Source organism: Lipophrys pholis (genome assembly GCF_963383615.2).
Source record: "Lipophrys pholis genome assembly, chromosome: 5".
In the NCBI taxonomy this organism is placed as follows: Eukaryota; Metazoa; Chordata; class Actinopteri; order Blenniiformes; family Blenniidae; genus Lipophrys; species Lipophrys pholis.
Window position 1 is genome coordinate 29,415,106 of NC_137628.1, and position 24,159 is coordinate 29,439,264.

At 44.3% G+C, this 24,159-nt stretch overlaps 1 protein-coding gene across 6 annotated transcripts; it reads left to right on the forward strand.

The window, feature by feature from the left end:
• The first annotated feature begins 1,815 nt into the window (after positions 1 to 1,815).
• On the forward strand, positions 1,816 to 23,950 carry LOC308109926 (dynamin-2-like). 6 transcript variants are annotated; one of them, XM_080463800.1, is made up of 20 exons: positions 1,816 to 2,246; positions 5,216 to 5,289; positions 5,547 to 5,696; positions 6,026 to 6,229; positions 6,587 to 6,685; positions 7,426 to 7,586; positions 8,166 to 8,308; positions 8,390 to 8,525; positions 9,618 to 9,685; positions 9,998 to 10,136; positions 12,836 to 12,922; positions 13,001 to 13,071; positions 14,926 to 14,980; positions 17,103 to 17,213; positions 17,396 to 17,505; positions 17,594 to 17,705; positions 18,365 to 18,532; positions 18,611 to 18,837; positions 20,343 to 20,570; positions 23,476 to 23,950. In XM_080463800.1, the coding sequence occupies exons 1-20, from the start codon at positions 2,086 to 2,088 to the stop codon at positions 23,510 to 23,512; spliced, it is 2,541 nt and encodes an 846-aa protein (XP_080319926.1). In that variant the 5' UTR covers positions 1,816 to 2,085; the 3' UTR covers positions 23,513 to 23,950. The 6 variants fall into 6 exon arrangements, with proteins under 6 accessions (XP_080319926.1, XP_080319923.1, XP_080319924.1 ...); XM_080463797.1 differs by lacking the exon at positions 23,476 to 23,950 and adding an exon at positions 20,831 to 22,146; XM_080463798.1 differs by lacking the exon at positions 23,476 to 23,950 and adding an exon at positions 20,834 to 22,146.
• The last annotated feature ends 209 nt before the right edge of the window (positions 23,951 to 24,159 follow it).

Below are 24,159 nucleotides of genomic sequence, written 5' to 3' on the forward strand. Positions count from 1 at the left end.
GGTTAGTCCGGTACAAAGTTAGAATCGTCCATACAGTGTCCATGCTGCAGGTGTGTGGAGGATTGTCCAATCAGAGAGCAGCAGAGTCCTGAACGCAATGAATTACCTGGTGGCTTCATTCAGCTCAGATACATTATTAAACTAACAGCAGCAGAGATTCAGGTAACATTCAATGTAGGTTGTATTTTTAATCACATTCATGACTAATTCTGACACATGAAGCTGAGAAAATTAGCTGTCGTCCAGTGACTCTTCCTGGTTTACTGACCTTCCTCTCCTCTGATTGGCTGCAGCATGCAGAGGGCATGACAGACAGGCTATTGATCCAATCATGACCCTCCTCTCAGCCTGCGGTCATTTCTGGAAACGTTTGATATTTTTTTAATATTTATATTAAAACTGAAAACGTGAAATCACCAACACTCGAGTCATTCAAGTCATTGTGTCTCAAGTCAGGTCGAGTCCCGAGTCTTCAACTTCCAAGTCCAAGTCGAGTATCAAGTCTTTCATTTTTTATTCGAGTCAAGTCACAAATCATCAAAATAGAGCCTGGAGTCCAAGTCACATGACTCAAGTCCCCATCTCTGGTAATAATCGTCCCCATACCTGGAATGGCGCCCCAGAAGTGCTCTGGCACATGGCACCACGAGAGGAAGTACTTCGTCCTTCTTCCTAACAACTGGATCAGAGCGTCTCCAAAATTGCAGCATTTCTTTGTCTGCAGCGGTCAGGCTCTGCTGGTGAGGGAAAAGGTCTGGATTGATGACAGGGTAATGAGCAGAACCTGTGGAGCAGCGGATTTAAAGTGTCTGCAGTTAACGTGTCGGTGTCAGATACCACAGCACACCTCAGGGTTCAGATGGAATCTATACCACCACGGTTCAGGGCAGCAAACAGGGTCCAACATCTGCAAGATGAATAGCTTCATACATTCTACCGGCAAACAAACACTTTCATTCAGGTAATTTTGACATCAAACATCATGTTTTTGGAACTTTCGGAGAAAAGAACGTACAGGGAGAACATGCAAACTCCACTGAAAGGCCTAAAACTCAAACTGTGATTGATGAGTGTGAACCGCCACACCACATAGGATGTACACAAGTTTTGGTTTTAATAAGTGTGGAAAAAAAACGTGCAACAATTTCAGTGTGGCTGTTTGTGTGACGCACACAAACTCTTGAGTTTATTCTTTTTGCTTGATCCTGAACCCCCATTTTAAATTGTTAAAGTTTAACTGTGATTAGAAAAATTAAACAAACTCATCAGCAGTGTAAAAGAAACAATTAAAATATACATCAACCTTTTCTATATTATCAATATTCAATCTGCTGTGCAACATTTTCCACATGATTATAATCATGACAAAGAATTATTTTATTTAAGTTTCTCTTCTGTTAATTAAGTTTTCTTAACTGATAAAGAAATTCCAGCAGTGAATCAATGTGTGAAAACAATTTCTCATGTGTTCATAGGTCTGTATGTCAGTAAACATTATATCTCAGTTTGTTGCAACGAAACAAACAATCCATTAGAAAAACACATAACTTAGTTTATTTAAAAAAAAGAAAGAAGCAGCCAGACTCACAGTTTGTAACCCTGAACTGGAATCAAGCAGTTTTCATGACAAGGAGCTCAGACTTTTCCTCTCTGTCAAAGTTCAAGTGTAAAAACTGGATTATAAAAATGATGACGTGTGAGCGGGATTTGACGGACCTGCACATCTGACCAATGAGAGGAGAGAGTGAAGCGCGAGGCGGAGCCACGACCCCCGGCGGAGGCGGAGCCCCGGTGGAGGCTGGGTGTCGCCTGACCGGATGATGACAGAAGTTTTCGCTCCAAAGCAGCGACTTTTATCCTGCAGCCACATATTTAGGTGTTTCTCCTGCCGGGACGCTTGAATCTGATTCTTTCCTGTTGGAATAAAAACAAAAAAACCTAAACTCGCCACGACTGTGACAAACCGTCTGGGAACTACTGACACTTTTTTTTTTTTTTTTTTGTTTTGGGAATCTTTGGATTAAATCAGCCCGGGAGGTAGAAGAGCAGGGTTCAAGCCTGCGGGGGCTGACTTGAGGTGCCGCGATGGGAAACCGGGGGATGGAAGACCTGATTCCCCTCATCAACAAGCTCCAGGACGCCTTCAGCTCCATCGGCCAGAGCTGCAACCTGGACCTGCCGCAGATAGCGGTCGTCGGCGGCCAGAGCGCAGGGAAGAGCTCCGTGCTGGAGAACTTCGTGGGGAGGTTGTACTGCTTATTGGCTCAATCAGAAACCCCCGCTGTGAATTTCACTTGTGCAAACTGAAAGTTTCTGGTGTTTCCTTTCAGTAGAACGGCGTCGAGCTTTTGCGTAAAAGTCGCCAACTAAGCAGTCGGTTACGCGCCGCCTGCGTGTGTGTCGGTGCCTCCCAGTTTTCCAAGGGGTTTCTTTTTGTTTTTTCCATTTGGGAGCCGAGCTATTCACGACAAAAAATTACGCATTTTACGCAGGAAAAAAAACCTGCTCTTGATTTAGCCACAAAAACGGAATACATCGATTTTAAATGTGCGTAAAATAGTAAATTTGTAGATCCACATTTAAAACCCAGTAAAAAGTTCGTCTCCTCGTGAAGCTGTTGCTCTTCTTTGATTTCCAGTTGATGTGTCGGAGCTGGCTCATCCTGTCAAACATTTACAAAAGGCAGTTTTCCCCTTTCGATTGCGTGTTGGAGTAAATAAAGATCTTTTATTACGCGTAATGTCAGGTCAATGTTCTACTTTCATGGGTGAGGCACAGCGAGGCTGATTGCTGCTCTGGTGAGGTCAAATACCAATAATTCAACTGCGCTTCGAAAGTGTGAATGTTTGACTTTCAGCACTTGAGATTTTTCCTTGTGAGGCGGATGAATGAGCTCAAAGGAATTTCTCTGAGCAGTTGTGGCTGTTTTTTTTTTGATGACCAATCACAAGGAAACAACTGTGTCTGTTTCCATGTGTGGAGCTCAGCCATGTCTCTTTCAGTGTGGACAACATTCACAACCTTTTTCCCCAGTCAAAGCAAAACAACACTGTGTCTGAGATTAGATAAACTCAGAGGAAATGTTCAGGGGAGAAGACGTGGTGGCGTTACAGCGCTGAAGGCCGAATCCTCACGCTGAAGCTTTGTGATATTTACATTTACATGAAGGGCAGCGCTTCCCTGGTCTAACATGTCCGAATGATTTCATTTATTGTCCAAGAGATTGGGAATGTTGATTAGGCAACCATGTCTCCTTTTTTTCCTGTTGCCTTTTGTCTCCGAGTCCCAAGCAGTGGCCGGGAGACAGTGGGGGCATTGATGTGTCGGTGCCGGGGTCATCAGTGATGTCACCAGCTGCACTGTCATGTGTCATGTGACACACTGGGTACCAGATACCCTCAGACGGCCACTCGGCTTCGCTGTGTTTGTTAATTAGTCTCCTCACATGCAGAGACGTAACCCTGGCTTTCGGCAACGTGTGTTTAACTTCCACTCACTAAAAGGAGATCCATCACGGTTGATCTTCGGAGATGTTTATGATTATTAAGTGTCTCACAGTTCGGGAGCAGTTATCTCACTGTGGCATTTAAATAAATTTATAAAGATGCTCCAGTTCAGTTTCGATAAAGAAAGATGTCACTTTTCTAGATGATGTGAAAGTTTCTACAGCTTTAACTTGTGGAAATCTTTAGATCAAAAGCCGAGATCCAAAGTTACGTCATTGAGTTATTCTTAAAATTATCTTTTTTTAAATTTGGTGGATTCTGACAAAACAAATTCTGATTTTGTTTTCACTAAAAATTTTAAAATAAAATTCCTCTCTTTCCCAGCAGGGAAACCCACTGTGACGAGTTTTAACCACGTCAAGCCCCAGAACTCTCCCTGACATGCTTCCTCTCTCTCCATTTCACTTTCCTCCTAATGCCAACGGCTTCTAAGATCCACAGACTAACGATGTAACTCTTCTTGTGCTATTTAGATGTTTTTAATCAGAATGATCTTACTATTACTACTACTACTACGACTATTTCCTCTAAAAGTCCTTGTAGATATTCTGTATCTGTGGTTTCTAGTTAAACTCATCTAATAAATTAATCCTCTCAATCACACTTCCAAAGACTTAAGTTATAAAAAGGTGTTTTGATAAAACAACAAATATTGTTCTCATCCACTTTTTTGTTTTTGACATTTTGTCCCTCTCACAATGAAGAGCAAGAAAAAAATCAGGTTTGAAAAAAAAAAAGAAAAGAATCTAAAATCCAAAACTGGGACCTTCGTTTGCTTCAAACTGCTAAATACATTTTTAACTGATGAAGTATTAAACATTTTTCATTCAGTAAAGACCAGTAATTTGGACTCTGAGATATCAGAAGACGATCCGAGGCGTCCGTCTCATTGCTGGACGCTGGAGATTATTATTGGATCAAAACTGATTTAAAGGAGCTGCTGTGACGCCGGCGATCGTTGTGTTATTGCTGTTGTTTCACAAGCGACGGGGACGAGATGAGGAAACCGGACGGGATCACAGTTGTGTAACATCCTGACTGCTCCGTCAGCAGGACACCCCGCGCACGTTTCAATTCCTGTGATCATGTTCCAGCACAGGGGCGCTGGTTTCTGTGTGTTTGTGACTGAATTCTGTGGTGAAACCCGGTGGTGACCCAACAACACACACACACACACACACACACACACACACACACACACACACACACACACACACACACACACACACACACACACACACACACACACACACACACACACACACACACACACACACACACACACACACACACACACACACACACACACAGACAGACATATTGTCAGTGGAGGCACTGACCTGGAACTGATTCCGACTCTATTGAACAGGAGTTTCCGTTCTCAGGAACGTGGATGTGATGATCCGCTTCTTTTTCCTCTATTTCTAATGAACAGGGTTGTAAGTCAATCTGTCCACGTGCATCAATAATGCAGACACTGAGACGGAGGACTGTGTGACGAAGGGGAACATTCCGCTGCGTGGACTCATAAATCTGAAATGTTTTATTCTTTACATAAAGTGCACATGCACTCTTTCAGCTTATATTGAAGTTCTAGAAGCACTCGACGGAGTGACCATGTTGATTCACGGGGTTGGTCGCCTCGACACATGAACTGATCCTGGAGTTGTGATTGTGTGTGTTAACCTTCAGCTGTGTGTGTTCATCAGGGACTTCTTGCCTAGAGGCTCCGGCATCGTCACCCGTCGTCCTCTCATCCTGCAGCTGGTCAACAGCAAGGCAGGCGAGTGGCGTCCACACGTTGTACAAATGGTTTCTTGTCCTTAATTCTCACCTGGTAACTTTTCCATGCAGGTACAGTGTTTGACTCCCACTGTTATGGCAATACAGGGTTTGGTCTGATTCCTGCTCATTTACATGGTGTTGTTCATTTATCTCCTCGACAACATCAAGATTAGTGAAAAGCTGGGATGCAAATTGGCAGGAATGTTCTGCTTTCTGCCGCCTCTTACTTTTGGTTGGTGTCCCGCGTTCATGTAGAGTACGCCGAGTTCCTGCACTGTAAGGGACGCAAGTTTGTGGATTTTGACGAAGTCCGTCTGGAGATTGAGTCAGAAACCGACCGGCTGACTGGATCCAACAAGGGAATCTCACCCATCCCCATCAACCTCCGCGTCTACTCCCCTCATGGTAACACACACACACACACACACACACACACACACACACACACACACACACACACACACACACACACACACACACACACACACACACACACACCCTTGAATTATATCTCATTTAGTGAAATATTGATCAGTTTTATTGAACTGTTTCGAGGCTCCATTAGTCTTTACACGCACTGATAAAGCTTTGTGTGTCTGCATGTGCACTTTCAGTTGCATGTCGTTTATCCGTTGATCTTCAGAAGAGCCTCAGAAACCACCGCGTGTTTGTTCCGTGGTTTCATCTTCAACTGTATTTTACAACCAGTACGTTCCTCCACCCCTCACCTCCAGTGCTCAACCTGACCCTGATCGATCTGCCGGGAATGACCAAGGTGGCGGTGGGCGACCAGCCCGTCGACATCGAGCATCAGATCAGAGAAATGCTGATGCTGTTCATCACCAAGGAGAGCTGCCTGATCCTGGCCGTCACTCCGGCCAACACCGACCTGGCCAACTCCGACGCCCTCAAGATCGCCAAGGAAGTGGATCCTCAGGGTGAGCTGACGCCGTTTCCGGCTTCTGCTCATCAGCTTTCAAACTAATCTGTTGCTGAAGCTCGGGAGAAAAAAAAGAAGAAGTTATAATTACCCCTTGCTCCTGCCAGCAGCCATTTGCACTCTTCTTCTCTCTATTAATCTTTGCCTCGGCGCAGGAAGCAGCTCACCAGAATAATTAACAGTCACATTATTCAACGACTTCCTGGCAGCAAAGATCTATTAAATAAGATTAGTGGAGGTATAATTAAATTTAATCATCCCTACCTTTATTTAACCGAGAGGATTCTTTCAAGGTGCAACTTTTATAATTGAGTTTAAAGTCTGAATTAGTGTTCAAACTCATGTTCTCACTCAGGGCTGCGCACCATCGGAGTGATCACCAAGCTGGACCTGATGGACGAAGGCACCGACGCTCGAGACATCCTGGAAAACAAGCTCCTCCCCCTGCGCCGAGGTCAACACACACACACACACACACTCTCAAGGATATTAAAACACTTTTCAATAGAATGCTGGTATCTAAACGGCTCTGCACACTGGAGGTGATGAAAGCCTTTCTGAGGGTTTCATTCTGATCTTGACACTACTGAATTTAGAAAGGCAGAGTTTTTGACAGTTGTGAGTTCTGATGTCGGCGATGAGATTAAGTAGACTTTAGAATAGCGGCAGAAATGTCTCTGCTGCACGGAAAACCCAGAAATAAAATCGTCTGCAGTAACCCGGTGTTTTTTAGAGGCGTGTCCAACCAAGGGCAACTTTCCAAACGCTAAAAAAACAAACAGATGTTGCTTCTTCCACTGGAGGAAGGCAGCCGGTTTATTCTAATCAACCCAAACCTGACAGACATGATGATGATGATGATGAAGTCATGATGAACCGTTTCAGTTTGCTATGATCTTTTTTTTGTATTTGACTAAACTCTGGTGAACTGTGTTAATTCAGTGAAGTGTGTGTGTGTGTGTGTGTGTGTGTGTGTGTGTGTGTGTGTGTGTGTGTGTGTGTGTGTGTGTGTGTGTGTGTGTGTGTGTGTGTGTGTGTGTGTGTGTGTGTGTGTGTGTGTGTGTGTGTGTGTGTGTGTGTGTGTGTGTGTGTGTGTGTGTGTGTGTGTGTGTGTGTGTGTGTGTGTGTGTGTGTGTGTGTGTGTGTGTGTGTGTGTGTGTGTGTGTGTGTGTGTGTGTGTGTGTCCCCCCTCAGGATACATCGGGGTGGTGAACCGCAGTCAAAAAGACATTGATGGAAAGAAAGACATCCGCGCTGCTTTGGCTGCAGAGAGGAAGTTCTTCCTCTCCCATCCTGCATACAGACACATAGCAGAACGCATGGGCACGTCTCACCTGCAGAAGACCCTCAATCAGGTCACACACACACACACACACTCCTCAGCACACACTCACAATTTTAAAACTATTTTTTCGAGTTTGAGTGAAATTCACACCGTTTCCATGAAATTTCCCCTTTTTAACTCGTTTCTGTCAAACAGCCGTTTTCAAAGAAGCTTTTCTTTACTGCCGCTCAAAGTCGGTTAACAGTTGAAACAGAATTTCCACCCCTGGCGAGCCGTGATTCATGTTTTCTATTGCTTTGAGCTGCTATTAGTGGAAGGTGAGAGTTTCTTCTGATGCTTCCTGTGACCTTCGCGGTTTCCTGTTGCAGGATGTACTGGGAATCATCTAGTGATTTCTTCAGAATCAGAATCGGGCTTATTGCCAAAGGAAAGTCTACACAATACGAGGAATTAGTTTCGATGACTTTGGCGCAACGAAGTAGAACAAACGAGGTTAAAAAGTGCAACAGGAAGAAAGAAAAATCAAACCGATGCAAACAAAGTGATTTAAGTGTCCCAAGTGAGATTAGAGGAGAATATTTCCAGTTAATGTAACGTGGATTGTTCGCTGCTGGAACCAACCAACCGTCACTGGTTTTCATCTCTGCAGCAACTCACCAACCACATCCGCGACACGCTGCCGGGGCTACGCAGCAAACTACAGAGCCAGCTGCTGTCGCTGGAGAAGGAGGTGGAGGAGTACAAGAACTTCCGCCCCGATGATCCCACTCGCAAGACCAAGGCCTTGCTTCAGTCCGTACCTCCACACACTCTCTGACGCGGGCTAGCGAGGGGTTAACGGGCTGAAGTGACCTCCGCACTGTGAATCCGCAGGATGGTGCAGCAGTTCGGGGTGGACTTTGAGAAGTGCATCGAGGGCTCCGGGGATCAGGTGGACACGTCCAACTTGTCCGGCGGGGCGAAGATCAACCGGATCTTTCACGAGCGCTTCCCGTTCGAGCTGGTGAAGGTAACCGTGGCGTCCACGTCGGGCTCGTTGGTCACTGCCGGGGTCGAGGGACGGTTTCGTTTACTTTTCACTTTTATTGAAGACTCAAAAACTGTCCGGTCAAAAAGTCAACCTGGTCATGTACAGTTTAATGTCAGTGTCAACTCCTCTGATGATGTAACATCAAACGTTTCTATAAATGATCACATTTCATTGTAAAATTATGTAATTTCATAACTTCTTCATAGTTGAAAATTCACAATATGAATTAAACATTTTCATCTGTGATGTTAATCAGGGTATTTTGTTGTGTCTTTGCAGCATTTTTGCTTTTTATCTTGACCTTATTTAGGCCACTAGATATAATCTGATGTATTCAAATCTAGCTTTCTATTTCCTGTCACAATTGATCATTTGCAATATATTTCTGAGAGTAAAGGTCAATAATTGACTTAACAGTTTTAAAAAATTTATTCAGAAACGGTTTGTCATTAACATCCCAAAATGTAATTGATTGACCCTCAGCTGATGACAAATCATCCCTGAAGATTTCATGCGAGTCAGGTTTATAGTTTTTGTGAAAAGTTGGTAAAACACAAACATTCAAAACATAACCTTCTTTCAACCTTTGTTGGCGAAGGTCAATACATGAAACTCAAAACACAGGATCCATTAACATGTTGCTTGTGCTGTTCTCTCACTTTGCTCGTGCTCACAGCGTTAGAGGAGGAACATTTGTAATCGGGTTAATGGAGCTTTGGTTCACTTCTGCTTGTGAAGACGGAGACGCTGAGCGACTTTCCACATTTGTTTTTAGATTTTTACTTTCTTTCAACGTCGCATGCTGGTAGAACCAAACGACTGCTCCTATAGCACCTGGAGCAAACCTGACTGCTGAACCTCGTCACTCAAGCAGTTCTATTTTCTTTGTTTACAGTACAATCCTTATGAATGCTGATGTGAGCCTGCAGCTGCGGCTGCTAAGCGCTCATTAATCCAACGCTCAGAAAGCACACGGCTACATGCAGTCTGTTGCTGGTGGCCGGCTGCACGCTGGTCAAAAGGCCTCGGTTTTTACGCTCCGTGTTGAAATGTGTCTGCACGGCGTTTCAGATGGAGTTCGATGAGAAGGAGCTGAGGAAAGAGATCAGCTACGCCATCAAGAACATCCACGGAGTCAGGCAAGTTGAAGCAGCATGTCCAACACTTTCTGCTCGACCTTCTTGTTTGTCTCGTCTCTGTCATGTTTGTCCTCCTGCTTCACTTTCTCTGTGAGCGGTTTTCATTATTTACGTTTTGGCAGCTTGGACGCCTTCGGCTCCGCTTGTTCTCGTTTGCCCTTCGTTCCTCCTTGTTTGTTTTCCCTCCGTCTGCTCTCGTCTCCCCTGTGTGCGTGTGCGTGTGCGTGTGCGTGTGCGTGTGCGTGTGCGTGTGCGTGTGCGTGTGTCTCCTGCTCCATGCCTCCATGTGTGTCTCGTCTGTTTGTCCTTCAGGACAGGCCTGTTCACCCCGGACCTGGCGTTTGAGGCCATAGTGAAAAAGCAGATCATTAAGCTGAAAGAGCCTTGTCTGAAATGCATCGACCTGGTCATCCAGGAGCTCATCAACACAGTCAGACAGTGCACCAATAAGGTATCACTGCATGACTCCTGCTTCGACCGACGCTGCCCTGCACGGTGCCGCCAGGCGCTTTTTTTTTTTTTTTTTACAACCACAGTTCAGTCGGTGGATGATCAAAGTGTCGCAACTGATCATTTCCGTTTGGCTCACTTGAGCCAGGATAGTCTTGTTTACCATTCTTTGGCTCCATAAAAAGTGGACTACCTCCTCACTGAGTCCTGTTCTAGTCGCTGGACCTGGACCTGAGCCCTGGCTGCACCGCGGTGCGGTGGAGTGTCGTCTCTGACAGGCGGCATGGTCAGAAACGGACGGGCTGGGACGCGCTCCGGTGCAGGTTCATTGCAAAACAAGCTGCAGGCCTGGTTTGAAGCTGTAGCTCGAGAGACTGGGAGTCTGCAGTCCTCATAGCCACCGTGCATGGAGCTGCCAACAGGGCAAAGAATCTGTGTGTGCAGAATTCATCCTTTTTCTTCTTGAATGTCTTGAATGAAAGTTTGTAGATGAGCACAGAACCTTTAGATTTACGTAATTATTTGCAAAGAAGTGCTAAAGAGGAAAACTTTTCGCCGCCAACATGCACCTGAATCACATCACCTCACGCAGGTCTAAATCCCCTGGTTCGGACTAACAAGTTTCATGTTTCTACATGAAGGCGACACAAGAGAAGAATTTCGATGAGGTCCAGCAGGTCGAGACCCGACCGACGTGGTGGACGTCTAGTCTGACTCTTAATGTGCATTTCTGGGAGGCAGAAATGTCGATATCAAAAACCTGCAGCTTGTTTTTGTTCTGAACTTGTTGTAGAATGAACTAACCTCTTGTTTTTTCTTTTCTTTGTGTCATATCCCTACTTCTTCACCTCTCTCCCATTCTTATTGAAACTCTTTTCCCTCTCTTTTCTACCACCTCCATGGCCTTCCCACCTCCATGACTGATGCTACACTTCCTCCTGATATTAAACCTTCCACCTCCAACGACCCCCCCCTCCCCCCACTCCAGGACAGGCCTGTTTACCCCAGACTTGGCCTTTGAGGCGATAGTGAAAAAGCAGGTCATTAAGCTGAAAGACCCGTGTTTGAAATGCGTTGACCTCGTCGTCACCGAGCTCGTGACCATGATCAGGAAGTGCACTGAGAAGGTAAACACCAACAGCAGACAGACGGTGGAAGAAGTGCAGACGGGAGGTCTGAAAGAGCAGAAACACGTACTTCCAAAGTAATCAGTAAAACAAAACAAAAATTAAATGAAAGACTTTGCTACTGTCAGTGTTGTTGATCATCACCCACCTACTGCTGCTTGAAGGCTTCACTCATCCTGCTGCTTCCGTCTGCGTCGACCCTCAATGACAAGTCCAACCCCCCCCTGCCACCCCCGCTGATCTTAGTCCCTGCTATCCCACCCGGTGCCTCGACAGAGATTTAACACCCCCCCCCCCCCCCACACACCTCCTAATTGAAGCAGACGCTCCCCTCACACTGTTAAGAAGTGTCAAACCTCTGGCTGTTATTTACAGTCATCAACAGTTTCCTGTGGTGAATTTCTTCTCCTCTATTCACACCAATAATCCTCCCCCCGCCACCCACCCCCCACCCCCCACCCCCCACCACCCACTGCCTGCTCTTCATCTCTGTCTGGACTCTTCTTCTACTTCCTCCGCCCTGATTCTCGACTCGGTGTTAGTTTGAGATGCTTTTGCACGGAACTCGTTGAAGCAGAACTTGAACTCTTTTGAAAAGGAGCGATTATTACAAACAAAGGCGTGCAAGACGTCTCAAGCTGACCCGGAAGTCGGTGCCTCTGCCTCCTCCGTGTCTGTGACCCACATTCACACCCGGTAATACAATGTGTGACTCATTAGACGTGAACCTGGAGCGTAGTGGCGGGAAGAAATGAGTTTGGATTGGTTTGGCCTGGATGTTGTCGTCTCCTCCTTCACCTGGAGGAATCACTATCCTCTCCACAAAGATTAAAAAAGAAAAACAGAATCCCATGTGATTCTCAGAGTGTATGAGAACTTGAACTGAGAGAAAAATTGGGCCAATCAGTAGAAAGTTTGTAGTTTTGATGATTTGATAGTACAGATATCTCAGAGCCTCCGTTACAGAAGGATTGCATTTTAAATTATTATTTTTTAATGAAAAGACTTAGTAAGGTTTGTTAGCAGAGTGCTAATCGATTCGAATACGACAATGTTCAATCAAGTGGTTTAGAAACATTAAGATGCTGTGAGACAAAGATGAGAAAGTTCAGCCAGCCGTGAGCTGGACTGTCTGACCCACAGCCTCCTCCTCCTGCTGGAGTTCTAGTACTTCCTGGAACTTGCAGGAGGAAAACGTTAAACAGGACTTGAGGAGGAGAAGAACAAGGAAAAGGAAAGAGGGAGAGTTACACATATTTACAGTAGTTCATGTCGAATCTTTAGTTTCTTAAAAGCAGAACATGATTGGACCTCGAAACATCTTAACTCCAAGCAAAACACATTTTATTACCAGTGTGAAGCAGATCTGTGTGTTGATATTTACTCAATGGTTTCTCACACACACACACACACACACACACACACACACACACACACACACACACACACACACACACACACACACACACACACACACACACACACACACAGTGTTGTGTAAGCTTGCAGATGACAGGTGTGTGTGTCCTGTCATCATCTGCAGCCGTGTGTGTGTGTGTGTGTGTGTGTGTAGCTCACCTCGTATCCTCGGCTGAGAGAAGAGACGGAGAGAATCGTCACCACATACGTCAGGGAGCGAGACAGCAAGACTAAAGACCAGGTGAGGAGAGAGAGAGAGAGCTGCTGAACCCGCCCCTCCTCTTTGTGTCCATAACACCGGTGGCGTTTTCCTCCTCAGGTGTTGCTGCTGATCGACATCGAGCTCTCCTACATCAACACAAATCACGAGGACTTCATAGGATTCGCCAAGTAAGGAGATGAGCACAAATGAAAAAACTAACTAGATTCCTCTTAACAGAAAATTGTCTGATTAGGCAACAGTTTTGTTTAAAATGTTTTGGGGTTTTTTCTTCTGAAAAGTCCCCTTCATGAGGTTTAGATTTGAGAAATGTTTGGAATTGATGCATTCTGGGATCTAAAAATAGAAATCACCGGTATTTTTTATTTTGTATGATACTTTTTGTAATTAGAATGAGCTTTCACTGAGAGGGCCATTTATAATATAATGTATAATAAATAATATCAAGTAGCGCTCTCTGGTGGACAAACTGTGCAATCGCAGCACATATTACTGAAACGTCATTACTGAACGTTTCTGCGATTTTCCAGTTTTCTGTACTTTACTTGAGAATTTTGTCTCCAATGACTTTTACTCCTTACATTTGGACACACACACACACACACACACACACACACACACACACACACACACACACACACACACACACACACACACACACACACACACACACACACACACACACACACGTGTGTGTGCTTATTAGACCACCAGATAAAAAGGTACAAGATGCATAATTAAAATTCAGTTTAACCGGTTATTTATTTCAAAACCTTTATTTATTTTACCCTGAGGAAATGCATCCACTTGTTCAGACCATGTGACGTGATAAGAAAGAAACAGGATACTCATTCAAATACTAATCATAAATCACTGTACTTTTAATGTTTGTTTTTTTAACTGGATTCCTACTTAAGTAAAGAATGTGAGTACTTTTACTGACTCCTTCATCTAGTTTTGACCAATAAGTTCATGTCTGCTGCTAATTTTAATTGTCATTACTACTACTAGATTGTTATTTTATTATAATGGGATGTAGCATCATATGAAACAATATAAACTGTTGCTCTGAAGTTCTTGTTGCTGGATGTAATCCAGCTTTAATTTCAGGAGCCGGTGGAGTTAAACCTCTGACTTTGTTCAACTTAGCAAAGGAAACTGGGCTTCCTCTTTTTCAAAAAGAGGTGATTTGAGTGAGTCGTTGGTAACCGATGACTCTATGAACTTTCACCGGATGAAGAGTTTCCTTCACTCGTTGCTGTAATGCACTTCAAGCTTTACAGCAATATTCAGCCTGTTTCCACTGTGGAGGCACTAACGTGCTCATCATACGTCCTGTTGGGGGCGCCAGAGAGCTACAGCAGTCTGAGGGACGGGGGGGGGAGACACTTTCTCCTGCATGTAGAAATTAGGATAAAGAGAAATAAAAGGAAGGTTAAACGAATGTATTGTAATTTTGAAGAATACTTTTAGGTGCGAACTTGTTACTGAAGGTTTGCTGGTTGAAATCCCACTGCTGACTCGTCGCAGAAGGCCAGAGCACGGCACTTAACCGGAGCATCCGAGGGTAAAACTAGTCCCAAATCAATGATTCCAATCCAATCATCCACTGATCACATGATTGTAACTAAATTATTTTAATGTAAGACGATTAGAAAACACACATCTTCATCCTGGATTGACAGCTTCATCATTCCAGGGTTAATTTGCATATTGAGGTCATATTTTGGGACCTTCATTATAAGTTAAGTGTCTACAGTGTCATCCACATTTCTCTCAAAAAGAAGAAAAAATAAAAAATAAATCAGAATTTTAAAATTGTCCAAAAACTAAATCACTTCTTTTGCATTTTATCTGTTAGTTTTTGAGAAACGCATAAAAACATTTACTTCCTGACGGCGGGAGAAAATCAGTTTTTGTATCTTTTTATAATTTTCCCATAAATAACTTGAAAACACTGAGAGCTCCAGCGTTCCACCAAAGATCTCATGATGAGGAGTTTTAATGGCTTCTCTCTCCTGCAGCGCCCAGCAGAGGACGGCTGCCAACGCCACCAAGAAGAGAGTGATGCCCAACCAGGTGATAAAGAGCTGAAGCCTCACTCCTCTGCAGCTCCTCTCCTCTGCTCTCCTCTCCTCTCCCCTCCCTTGTTTTCTCTCCTCTGCTCTCCTCTCCTCTCCTCTCCCTTGTTTTCTCTCCTCTGCTCTCCTCTCCTCTCCTCTCCCTTGTTTTCTCTCCGGTCGTTTCGGCCCTTCGTCGCTTCACATTTTCATGCTCTTGTTTGTGCCCCTCTTGTCTTCTCTCTTTATTTCCCTCTCCTCTTCCTCCTCCTTCTGTTCCTCCTACTAATGGCCCAGGGAGAGATTCTTGTAAGTACCCCCCCCCCCCCCCCCCCCAACCCCCTCCACCCCCCTCCACTTCCTGTTTCAGGTGGGTGGGGGCGTCGGCGGTTACTCGGGCCGTGTTGAGAAGCAGCGTTTGTGCCCCTTGAGGAGGGAAGTGAAAGTTCCACTCAGAGAAGCGAAGCCGCTTTGCTTTAATGAAACACACGTTAGATCACCGCTTTACTTTGAAGGTTTACTGTCGGGCTTTATAGCTGCGGCGCTCGGGCGGGATTTACATCCAGCATTAGGACTTTAACGTCGAGGATCCCACATCAAAGTGTCCGTCAATGAAACGGTCCGGTCGTTGTGTCGTTAACGTCACATCAGAGCGTGAATGTTTTCCTCTGGTCTCAAGAGGAAGAACTTTCAATTCAGTTATATTCATTTCCTCCTCCTCCATCCATTCCTCCTTTAGTTAAAGCCTGGACTTAAACCGGGAACTTTCTCACTGTGAAGCAGGCGTGCTAACCACTGCTCCACCGTGACGCCTCCGTCCAGTCTCGTTCAGATCAGTCCAGTCATTTCTTGAGACAATTTACTCTCATTAAATTAACTTCCTTTAGTTCACTTTAATTCAGTCCACTTCAGTTTGTTTTAATTTATTTTCATACAGTTTATAAATATTGGATCTGAGTTCATTTTAAGTCACTTTGTTTGAATTTTGTTCATTTTTTATTCAGTATATACACTTTTGTTTTCTTTAAATTGGGTTGTTTTTGATATAACTGAGTTCAAAGTACCACACACACACACACACACACACACACACACACACACACACACACACACACACACACACACACACACACACACACTAAATGTTGCTCATATCAAACCTGCAATCAAGAGAAAAGCCTCCTCGAGCCCAGCTGAGTAGAATTGTAGTAAATCAGTATTAATTCATACGTTTTACAATCGAGTCGAGCAACAATCAGCTCCTTTCAAAACCTTTAATTCAGCTGACCGCTGATTAGATTTAACGACGACCTGCATTCACAGTCACGATGTGAGCGGACTCCAGATTAGGAGGCGTTTCGCGGAAAATATATTCCTCCTCAAGAACTAAAGAAATAGACTGAGAGAAAACATTCTCAGTTGTAAAATAAGTAATCTGATTACCTGAATGACCAAAAGCAGAAAGATCATTGCCAGCATTGGTTTAATTTCTTGTCCTGATATTATATCTAGTATATAGTCACATCACTGCCTGCTAGTTATAAAAAAAAAAAAAACCTACATAAAAATGACTAATTACAATCAGAGTTGAAATACGTGAACTAGAGAATCACAGAAACAAATAGTTTCATTCCCAGGAGATATCAGGGATGTGATATAAAAGCTGAATATATTAGTCATTGAGATTGAGACCAACAAACGTTCTAGAAGAAGCAAATTAGGGAAAAATACAAAATGCAGAAGATGAATCTCGCTACTTCTTAAAAGTGCTATATAAATAAAGTTGTTATTATTATTACTTTTTCATTCACACAAAAAGAGAAAATAATTTTTCTTGAGCAGCGCCTGTTGGTGAAGCGGTGGATGAATGGAACCTCCAATGAAGGTCACAGTGTCTTTGTCTTTGTCTTCTGCTCCGTCAGTCGGACATGGAAGCGGCGACGTCTGTCCTTTGTGGTGTTCAGTTTTCCTTTGGGTCGCTTTGGCGCTTCTGTGCTCGTTTGTCGTGAAGAGAATACTTTTAGGGTTTGTTGTTTGTTGTCCGTCCACCTCTCCGCGTCTGTGTCCTCCTGGTTTGTGGCCGAAGGCGCCCCCCTGTGGCGGGGGGGAGGCATGGTCAACTGTCGGACTCTCGTGTGCAGGTGATCCGCAGAGGCTGGCTCACCATCAACATCAGCATCATGAAGGGAGGATCCAAGGACTACTGGTTCGTTCTGACGGCGGAGTCTCTCTCCTGGTACAAGGACGAGGAGGTGAGGACGACTGAGCAGCAGCAGAGCCTCACAAAGCTCATCTCTGCTCTCCTCTTTCTTTCTTTCTTTTATTTCCTGACAGAAGTGGTTCAAAGCTCTGGAATAACTGTTCTTGCTCTAGAGCACTGCAGTAAAGTAAACGCCGACTATCATTGGTGAATGAACTGAGACCTCTCTCTCAGGAGAAAGAGAAGAAGTACATGCTGCCGCTGGACAACCTGAAGCTCAGAGATCTGGAAAAGGGCTTCATGTCCAGCAAACACGTCTTCGCCATCTTCAACACTGAGCAGAGGTCAGGACACGTTGGGATCTTCCTCACCGGACACATTTTAGACGCTTTATCGTTCCTCATCAGACGGTCGTGTGTGTCGTCCTCACAGGAATGTGTACAAAGACCTGCGTCAGATCGAGTTGGCCTGCGACACCCAGGAGGACGTGGACAGCTGGAAGGCGTCGTTCCTCAGAGCTGGTGTTTACCCAGAGAAAGACCAGGTACAAACACGTGTGTCATTCAGGAATAATTACCAACAGACACTCGGAACGTATAAAACAAACACAAGAAGAATTCCTAAGTTACTGGTGATGAATATGGCCCCATAGTTTTGAAAATGATAAAACCATGTGAGTACTTTGTGGTACTGTATTTTAAATTTCCATGACTTGGAGGCTAAAAGTTTTTTAATAAAGTGAAAAGAAAAAGACTTTAAACATGTCGGTTTTATCAATCTGTACTTTTACCCTCCACCCATTTCTATATATATTGATTTCTTCTCAAAACGGAATTAAAAACTCTAGGACTAGAGGAAGTCTCCCGTTAGGCTCTCTGCTGCCCCCCGGTGGAAGCCCTTCACTTTGACGAGCGCTGATTTAGACGGAACACTAAAAATAAATGTTCCTCCATGAAGATTTGCAGGAGCTCAAAGCACTGCTGGTGTTCTGTTAGATATCTCATCGTATAATAAACGTTCTACAATAAACTGTAGGAATTTGTTTTATAAAAGAAGCTGATCAGATCTCAAGAGAAAACGCTGAGCTCCCGCAGTCTCGCCCTTCCATCCCTGTAACGTCAGCGAGAGCCTGGCTTCTCTCCGGCGGCTCGTGTCGGTCAAGAGTTGAGAGTCTCTGTTTTTCTCCGTCTCTTCGTCCCTCAGGTTGAGAACGAGGACGCCGTGAATCAGAGCGACACGGTGTCGATGGACCCTCAGCTGGAGCGGCAGGTGGAGACCATCCGCAACCTGGTGGACTCGTACATCGGCATCGTCAACAAGACCATCAGAGACCTCATGCCCAAGACCATCATGCACCTGATGATCAACAACGTACGTGTCCTCTCCGCCGTCACGGCCCTTCGGCAAAGTCGTTCGCGTTGGTGACGTCGTCTGAACTCCCGTCTCCAGGCGAAAGACTTCATCCACTCGGAGCTGCTGGCCTACTTGTACTCGGCCGGCGACCAGGGCAGCCTGATGGAGGAGTCGGCGGAGCAGGCGCAGAGGAGAGACGAGATGCTGAAGATGTATCACGCCCTGAAGGAGGCCCTGGTCATCATCGGCGACATTAGCACCACCACCATCTCCACCCCCATGCCGCCGCCAGTCGACGACAACTGGATTGCCAAAGATCCCAGGTAGCTAGAGCAGCGTTGGCGGAATCCAAAGTCAACCTGAAGGAAAACCGGTTCTTCCCAATTTCTGATTCCCTTTTCGACTCCAGCGAGCGCGAGTGACGTCGCCACGCACCTAGCATAGCCGTTCACCAGAGCAGCCAGCAGGAAACACGGCGGCCGAGCCGCAAAACACTCCAGAGTTTGGTTACGTCTCATGTGAGGATGACGACGGGGCAACTCGCAATACTTGCAAAGTGGACAGTTCTTTAAAGGAAGTAATAATGATCATGGTGATAATAATACATTTTAGTTGTCGTACACGTTACATTCATAAATCTCAAAGTGCTAAAAGCAAAAATATAAAACCCCTAAAAAAACTAATAAAATCAACAAGTGCTGCGAAATAGGGACGTATAACTTTGATTGAAATCTTTATTGCAGACACAGGTCCATATAAAACACGTACATTAGTAGAAAATAAATAAAAATAATGAGACACGACGCGCAAAACTGTGCATATAATTTCTTTTTTTTTTTAAATTGATTGTCATGTTTAACACTATTAATCACTTTCACACCCCAATCCGGAGCTGTCTGGGGTTTCGTGTCTTGCTGTGGACAGGGGAATTGAACCAGCAACCTCCCGGCTGAGGGACGAGTGCTCCGCCAACCGGGCCACAGCCGCTCCTACAATAAGACCTCAGTCATTAGACTGGATGAATCCCAAGTTAAAGTCATGTTCTTCTCCTCCCCTTAATCAGACTTGGATTGTATTTTAGATTCCTTCATGTCAAAACATCTTCAGACTTTCTGGACCTTTCAGGTCCTCTGCAGCCCGTCCATAACCAACATCTGGATGTTGAGTACGACGACACGACGGGTTCCAATGAACCCGTTCATGCTTATTTGCACCGACTCGCACAATTCTAATGCATACTTGTGAATTTCCTGGTCTCACTTGGCTGACTTGTAACTAGAGAGCGAAAACAATGTGAGGAATTATGCAAGTTAGAATTTTTATGTATTTTAACTTCCAGCGAGACTGCATTGGTTGGAGCACAAACCTCCAAAGACTTTCACACAGATTCGGTCAAAACTCACCTGTTGCAGGTTAATCACACGAGATTCTGACATTTGCTGGATGAACTTATACATATTTGGCACTTCAGGTTATTTACATGACATTTGTGATTGGATTGCATGTTGGTAAGAGGATAGATAATCCTCCAGCGTGTGAATCCAGCCATCGTTCACTGCCCTTCACTGAACGCCAGCTGCTGTTGGGCCCGTCCCTCCTGGATAGAGCAGCCATAGCAGAGGGATATAGAAGTGACTCCTGTGGGTTGTGAACAGGGATTATCTGGAATACAAATGCCTCTTCAGTGACAATAGACGTACACGTGGTTTGAAGGTCGTCGTACGTTAAACAGAAACTCTGAGGATGAAACGTGAATCCAGGTTATTATTAGAAGAAGCCTGATCTGATATTTTGTGATTGTTTATATTCCCCTCTGTTATTCTCTCAGCCCGCCACCGTCATCCCGTCCCGTGGCTTCAACGGCGCCCCCTCCCAGCCGCCCGCCAGCAGTCCGGGGGTCCACGCCCGGCCCCCCTCCCCCACTCAACCCCTCGCCGGCGTTCGGAGCCCCGCCTGTGCCGTCGCGGCCCGGACCGCCGCCGGACACTGCTGCCGGGCCCCTCATCCCCTCGAGGCCGGCTCGTGTTCCTCCAGCGCTGCCGCCGGGGATTCCCAGGTAACACACACACACACACACACACACACACACACACACACACACGCCTGTAGTTGTGTATTGGTGGAAGCTGCTGCTCTGGTGAAAGTTTGCACTGTGATGTTCTGGCTTGTGGTGCTTTGGGACTCGTTGGTGCATGACTATCTGATGATGTTTTATTTCTTGCATGCCCCCCCTCCCTCCCTCTCTCTGCCCCCCCTCCTCCTCTCTTCCTCCCCTCCTCTCCTCTCTTCCTCCCCTCCTCTCCTCTCTTCCTGCAGCAGAAGACCCCCGGCTGCTCCCAACAGACCCACTGTCATCCGTCCTTCAGAGCCCTCCCTGCTTGACTAGAAACACACAAACGTCTTTGTTTTCTTGGTTTTGCAGACTTTGTTTACACTCACATGTTGATCCTCCAGTAGAAACACTCACTAAAATGTATGTTTTCCCCCTTTGTAACGACGGACTACTGTAAGTGGTAATCTGATGCTGTTTCAGTCTCTGCATTTCAGAAACATTTTGTATGTAATTGTGATTGTACGTGTAGAAAGCGCTTCTCTTTTCTTTTTTTTTTCTTTTTTTTTTAACAAGTTTATTATTCCTTCATTTTCTTCATTCAGTGTTACAAAAAGGGAAATGGTGTTAGTGACTTATAGACCGTGCATCAGCTGGTATTTTTAATTGTTCCTATTTCATTTGACATGAAATACGTCTTAAACCAGTAAATAACATAAGTTTTTTACATTATGGTAAGAAAACCCATTTTAGAAGTAATATTTGGTTTGTATTCTTGCTGATGTTGCTGTTTTCACACACTGAGCACCTCAATAAGTAAGCAGCACTTTAAAATAAATAAAGAGACAGAATTCTAAATATTTCCAGCTTCAGATCAGCTTCTCCAAGTTAATTAATATGTATACGCTTCAGTGTTTTTTGTATGCTCCAGTATTTTTTGGCTTCTTACTAAGAATTTTTAAAGTATTCTTTAGTTCTTAGTAAAGTAAAACACGCTGCAGTACTGTGTTGTCTTCTGGTAGGATGATACTAAAGCATGGAACAAGGATAACAGACAAAGTGAAGTTTTGTGAAGTACTGGGGGGGGGTGTAGTGGTTAGCCATGAATACTCAGTGTGTACTCGTGGTGTGTACTCGCAGTATTTGCTTCTTCTTGTTTGGGTTTTTGCTCAGGAACCCAGTTTCCTCCACCAGGGTGAAAAGTGGTTTCTCAAACCTCGTTTCTGTGTTTGACTTCTGACCTGCTGATCTGCACTCGCGTCTTTTCCTCTTTTAATCTTTTCCAGATTAAGGTGAAACCTGAAAATTGCACCAGAAGTTCCAACATGATTATCTTCATTACAGAACTTACAATCCAGGCTTTAAACGTTTAAAATGGTGGATTATTATTAGTATTATTATAATTTTTATTTCCCTCAATTGATCTTTCATGTGAAACGCAATGCGTAAATGAAAATGGCCCAATAATTGAGGCTGATGAGTCCAATGAAGTATTTTGTTAAAAAGAAAAGTCATAATGAAGAAAAACAACCTGTCAGAAAGAAGACCTCTCCGGGTGGAATAAATCAATAAATGAATAGATAAAAAGATTTGGTTGCTATGTTGTCTTCTTCTTGCTTTTTTATCTGCTTGTAGTTTTTCCCCAAATTACATCTAAATTAATCAACTTTTTCATTATTTTACTGCTAATTAGCAGTTTGAAAGTATTTTTCAATATTTCATCGACCCGTGATGTCACTGAAACCTTTACTGCAGGCTATTAATGAGACTCCCTATTTAAAGATACTCAAACGTTAAAGTCAGAGTAAATAAACATTTATTTCGTATCATTGCAGAACATGTAGAAAAGCATCATACTGAACAAAATCACACATTATCTCCTCAATTGGGGCTTGAAAATACTCTAATAAATGCATTTCTCATTGGAATTTTATTTGAAAATAATATATTAATTTCACTATTTTACATATAATGTATAGATTTTTTAAAGAAGTACCCTAAAAACCATTTTCTACAACAAAGGGGGCAAAACGTACAAGTAGGAGTATTTAATAAATCATATATTGTATGATTGTCTTAATTAGTTTTACAGAAAAAGGAAAAAGCAGATAATACTAAATATTGTGACTTGCTCAAAGGGTTAATTCAAGATGGATGTACTAATTAATTTCATATCTGGAGACAAAAAGCAAACGACGAATAAGTGCTGAAAGATAATAAAATAATGATGAACTATCCGCCCAGCATAAGTTTCTCACTAATGCACCAGAAGAGAAATCATGTCCTCTGGGGTTTTTTTTTCTCTTTCGCAGCTCCAGATGGTTTTATCTGGTGAAATGAGGCTAAATATTCTCTTTTCACTGTCGAGGTTGCAGAGTCCTGTACTCTTTACTTCCTGAGCGCCTCCCTCTGGTCCGACGCGTTGTCACGGCGAACACGTTCAGACGCTGGATGTCACTGTAAAGCTCGCGGCGCGTCTCCGACGCCAGAGTTCAGGTCGACACTGTCTCATTTGCATGACGGTAAAATGGAGAGCACAACACTTCTCTTCTTTTCTCTCTCCCTCTATTTTCCTGCGTGCATCCTGCAAAGACCTGCTTCACTCCCTGTGATGGAGCCACACGGTCGCCATGGTAACCGCGGTTGCCCGTAGCAACGCAGTAAAGAAAGTGTTGCCAGTTGCTTTTTGGACTGTTAATAGAGCCGAGTTTTGTGTGTGTGTGTGTGTGTGTGTGTGTGTGTGTGTGTGTGTGTGTGTGTGTGTGTGTGTGTGTGTGTGTGTGTGTGTGTGTGTGTGTGTGTGTGTGTGTGTGTGTGTGTGTGTGTGTGTGTGTGTGTGTGTGTGTGTGTGTTTTGATGATACTCGATCATAAAAAGAAAAAGAACTTGATCTCCTGTTCCTCCCACTCAGGCGACCTCCAGTCCCGTCTCGTCCCAACCACTGGTGAGGGGAGCCCGACCTCCGGCCGACTCGCAGTCTGTCTTTGGTTTTCAATGTTTTCCCTCTGTACGACTCAATATTTGCAAAATGGGACCAAATGAAAAAAGGAGGACACGTGCCGGGTTTACCTCAATCGGACTGCAGACGTGTCGTTTTGCTAAATAATGAGGAATCCTGTGTAACTGAGCTTTAATTCTAAGCTTGTTGAGTTTTGCTGTTTTTCATTCAGAAATATTTGACAATAGGTTATGAATTGAAGTAACTTAAAGTTCTCGTGCACTCGCATCATGTTTGTTAAAATAAAAGGCATTTATACTCGTCTACTCCTCTTTGTCTTAATTTAAGTCATGAATTATAGGTATGAATTCGTCTCTCCTCAACCCTTGATGTTTTAACTCTTTCTCTACACAACAGTTAGTGTATGCTTAGAATTAAAACTGCCTGGAAAAAAACCCCTCATTGTGTCAAAGTGTCAATGCATTTTTTGTTTTAGTACATTTTTAAGAGCAGGCATTAGGTGGCGCTGCAGCTGCAAAAATTATACTGATAAGGCGCGCGCGCGCGTGTGTGTGTGTGTGTGTGTGTGTGTGTGTGTGTCCGACCACTGAAGAGAAACCTCGACAATATTTTATTTGCATTTCAGTTTCAATGTAG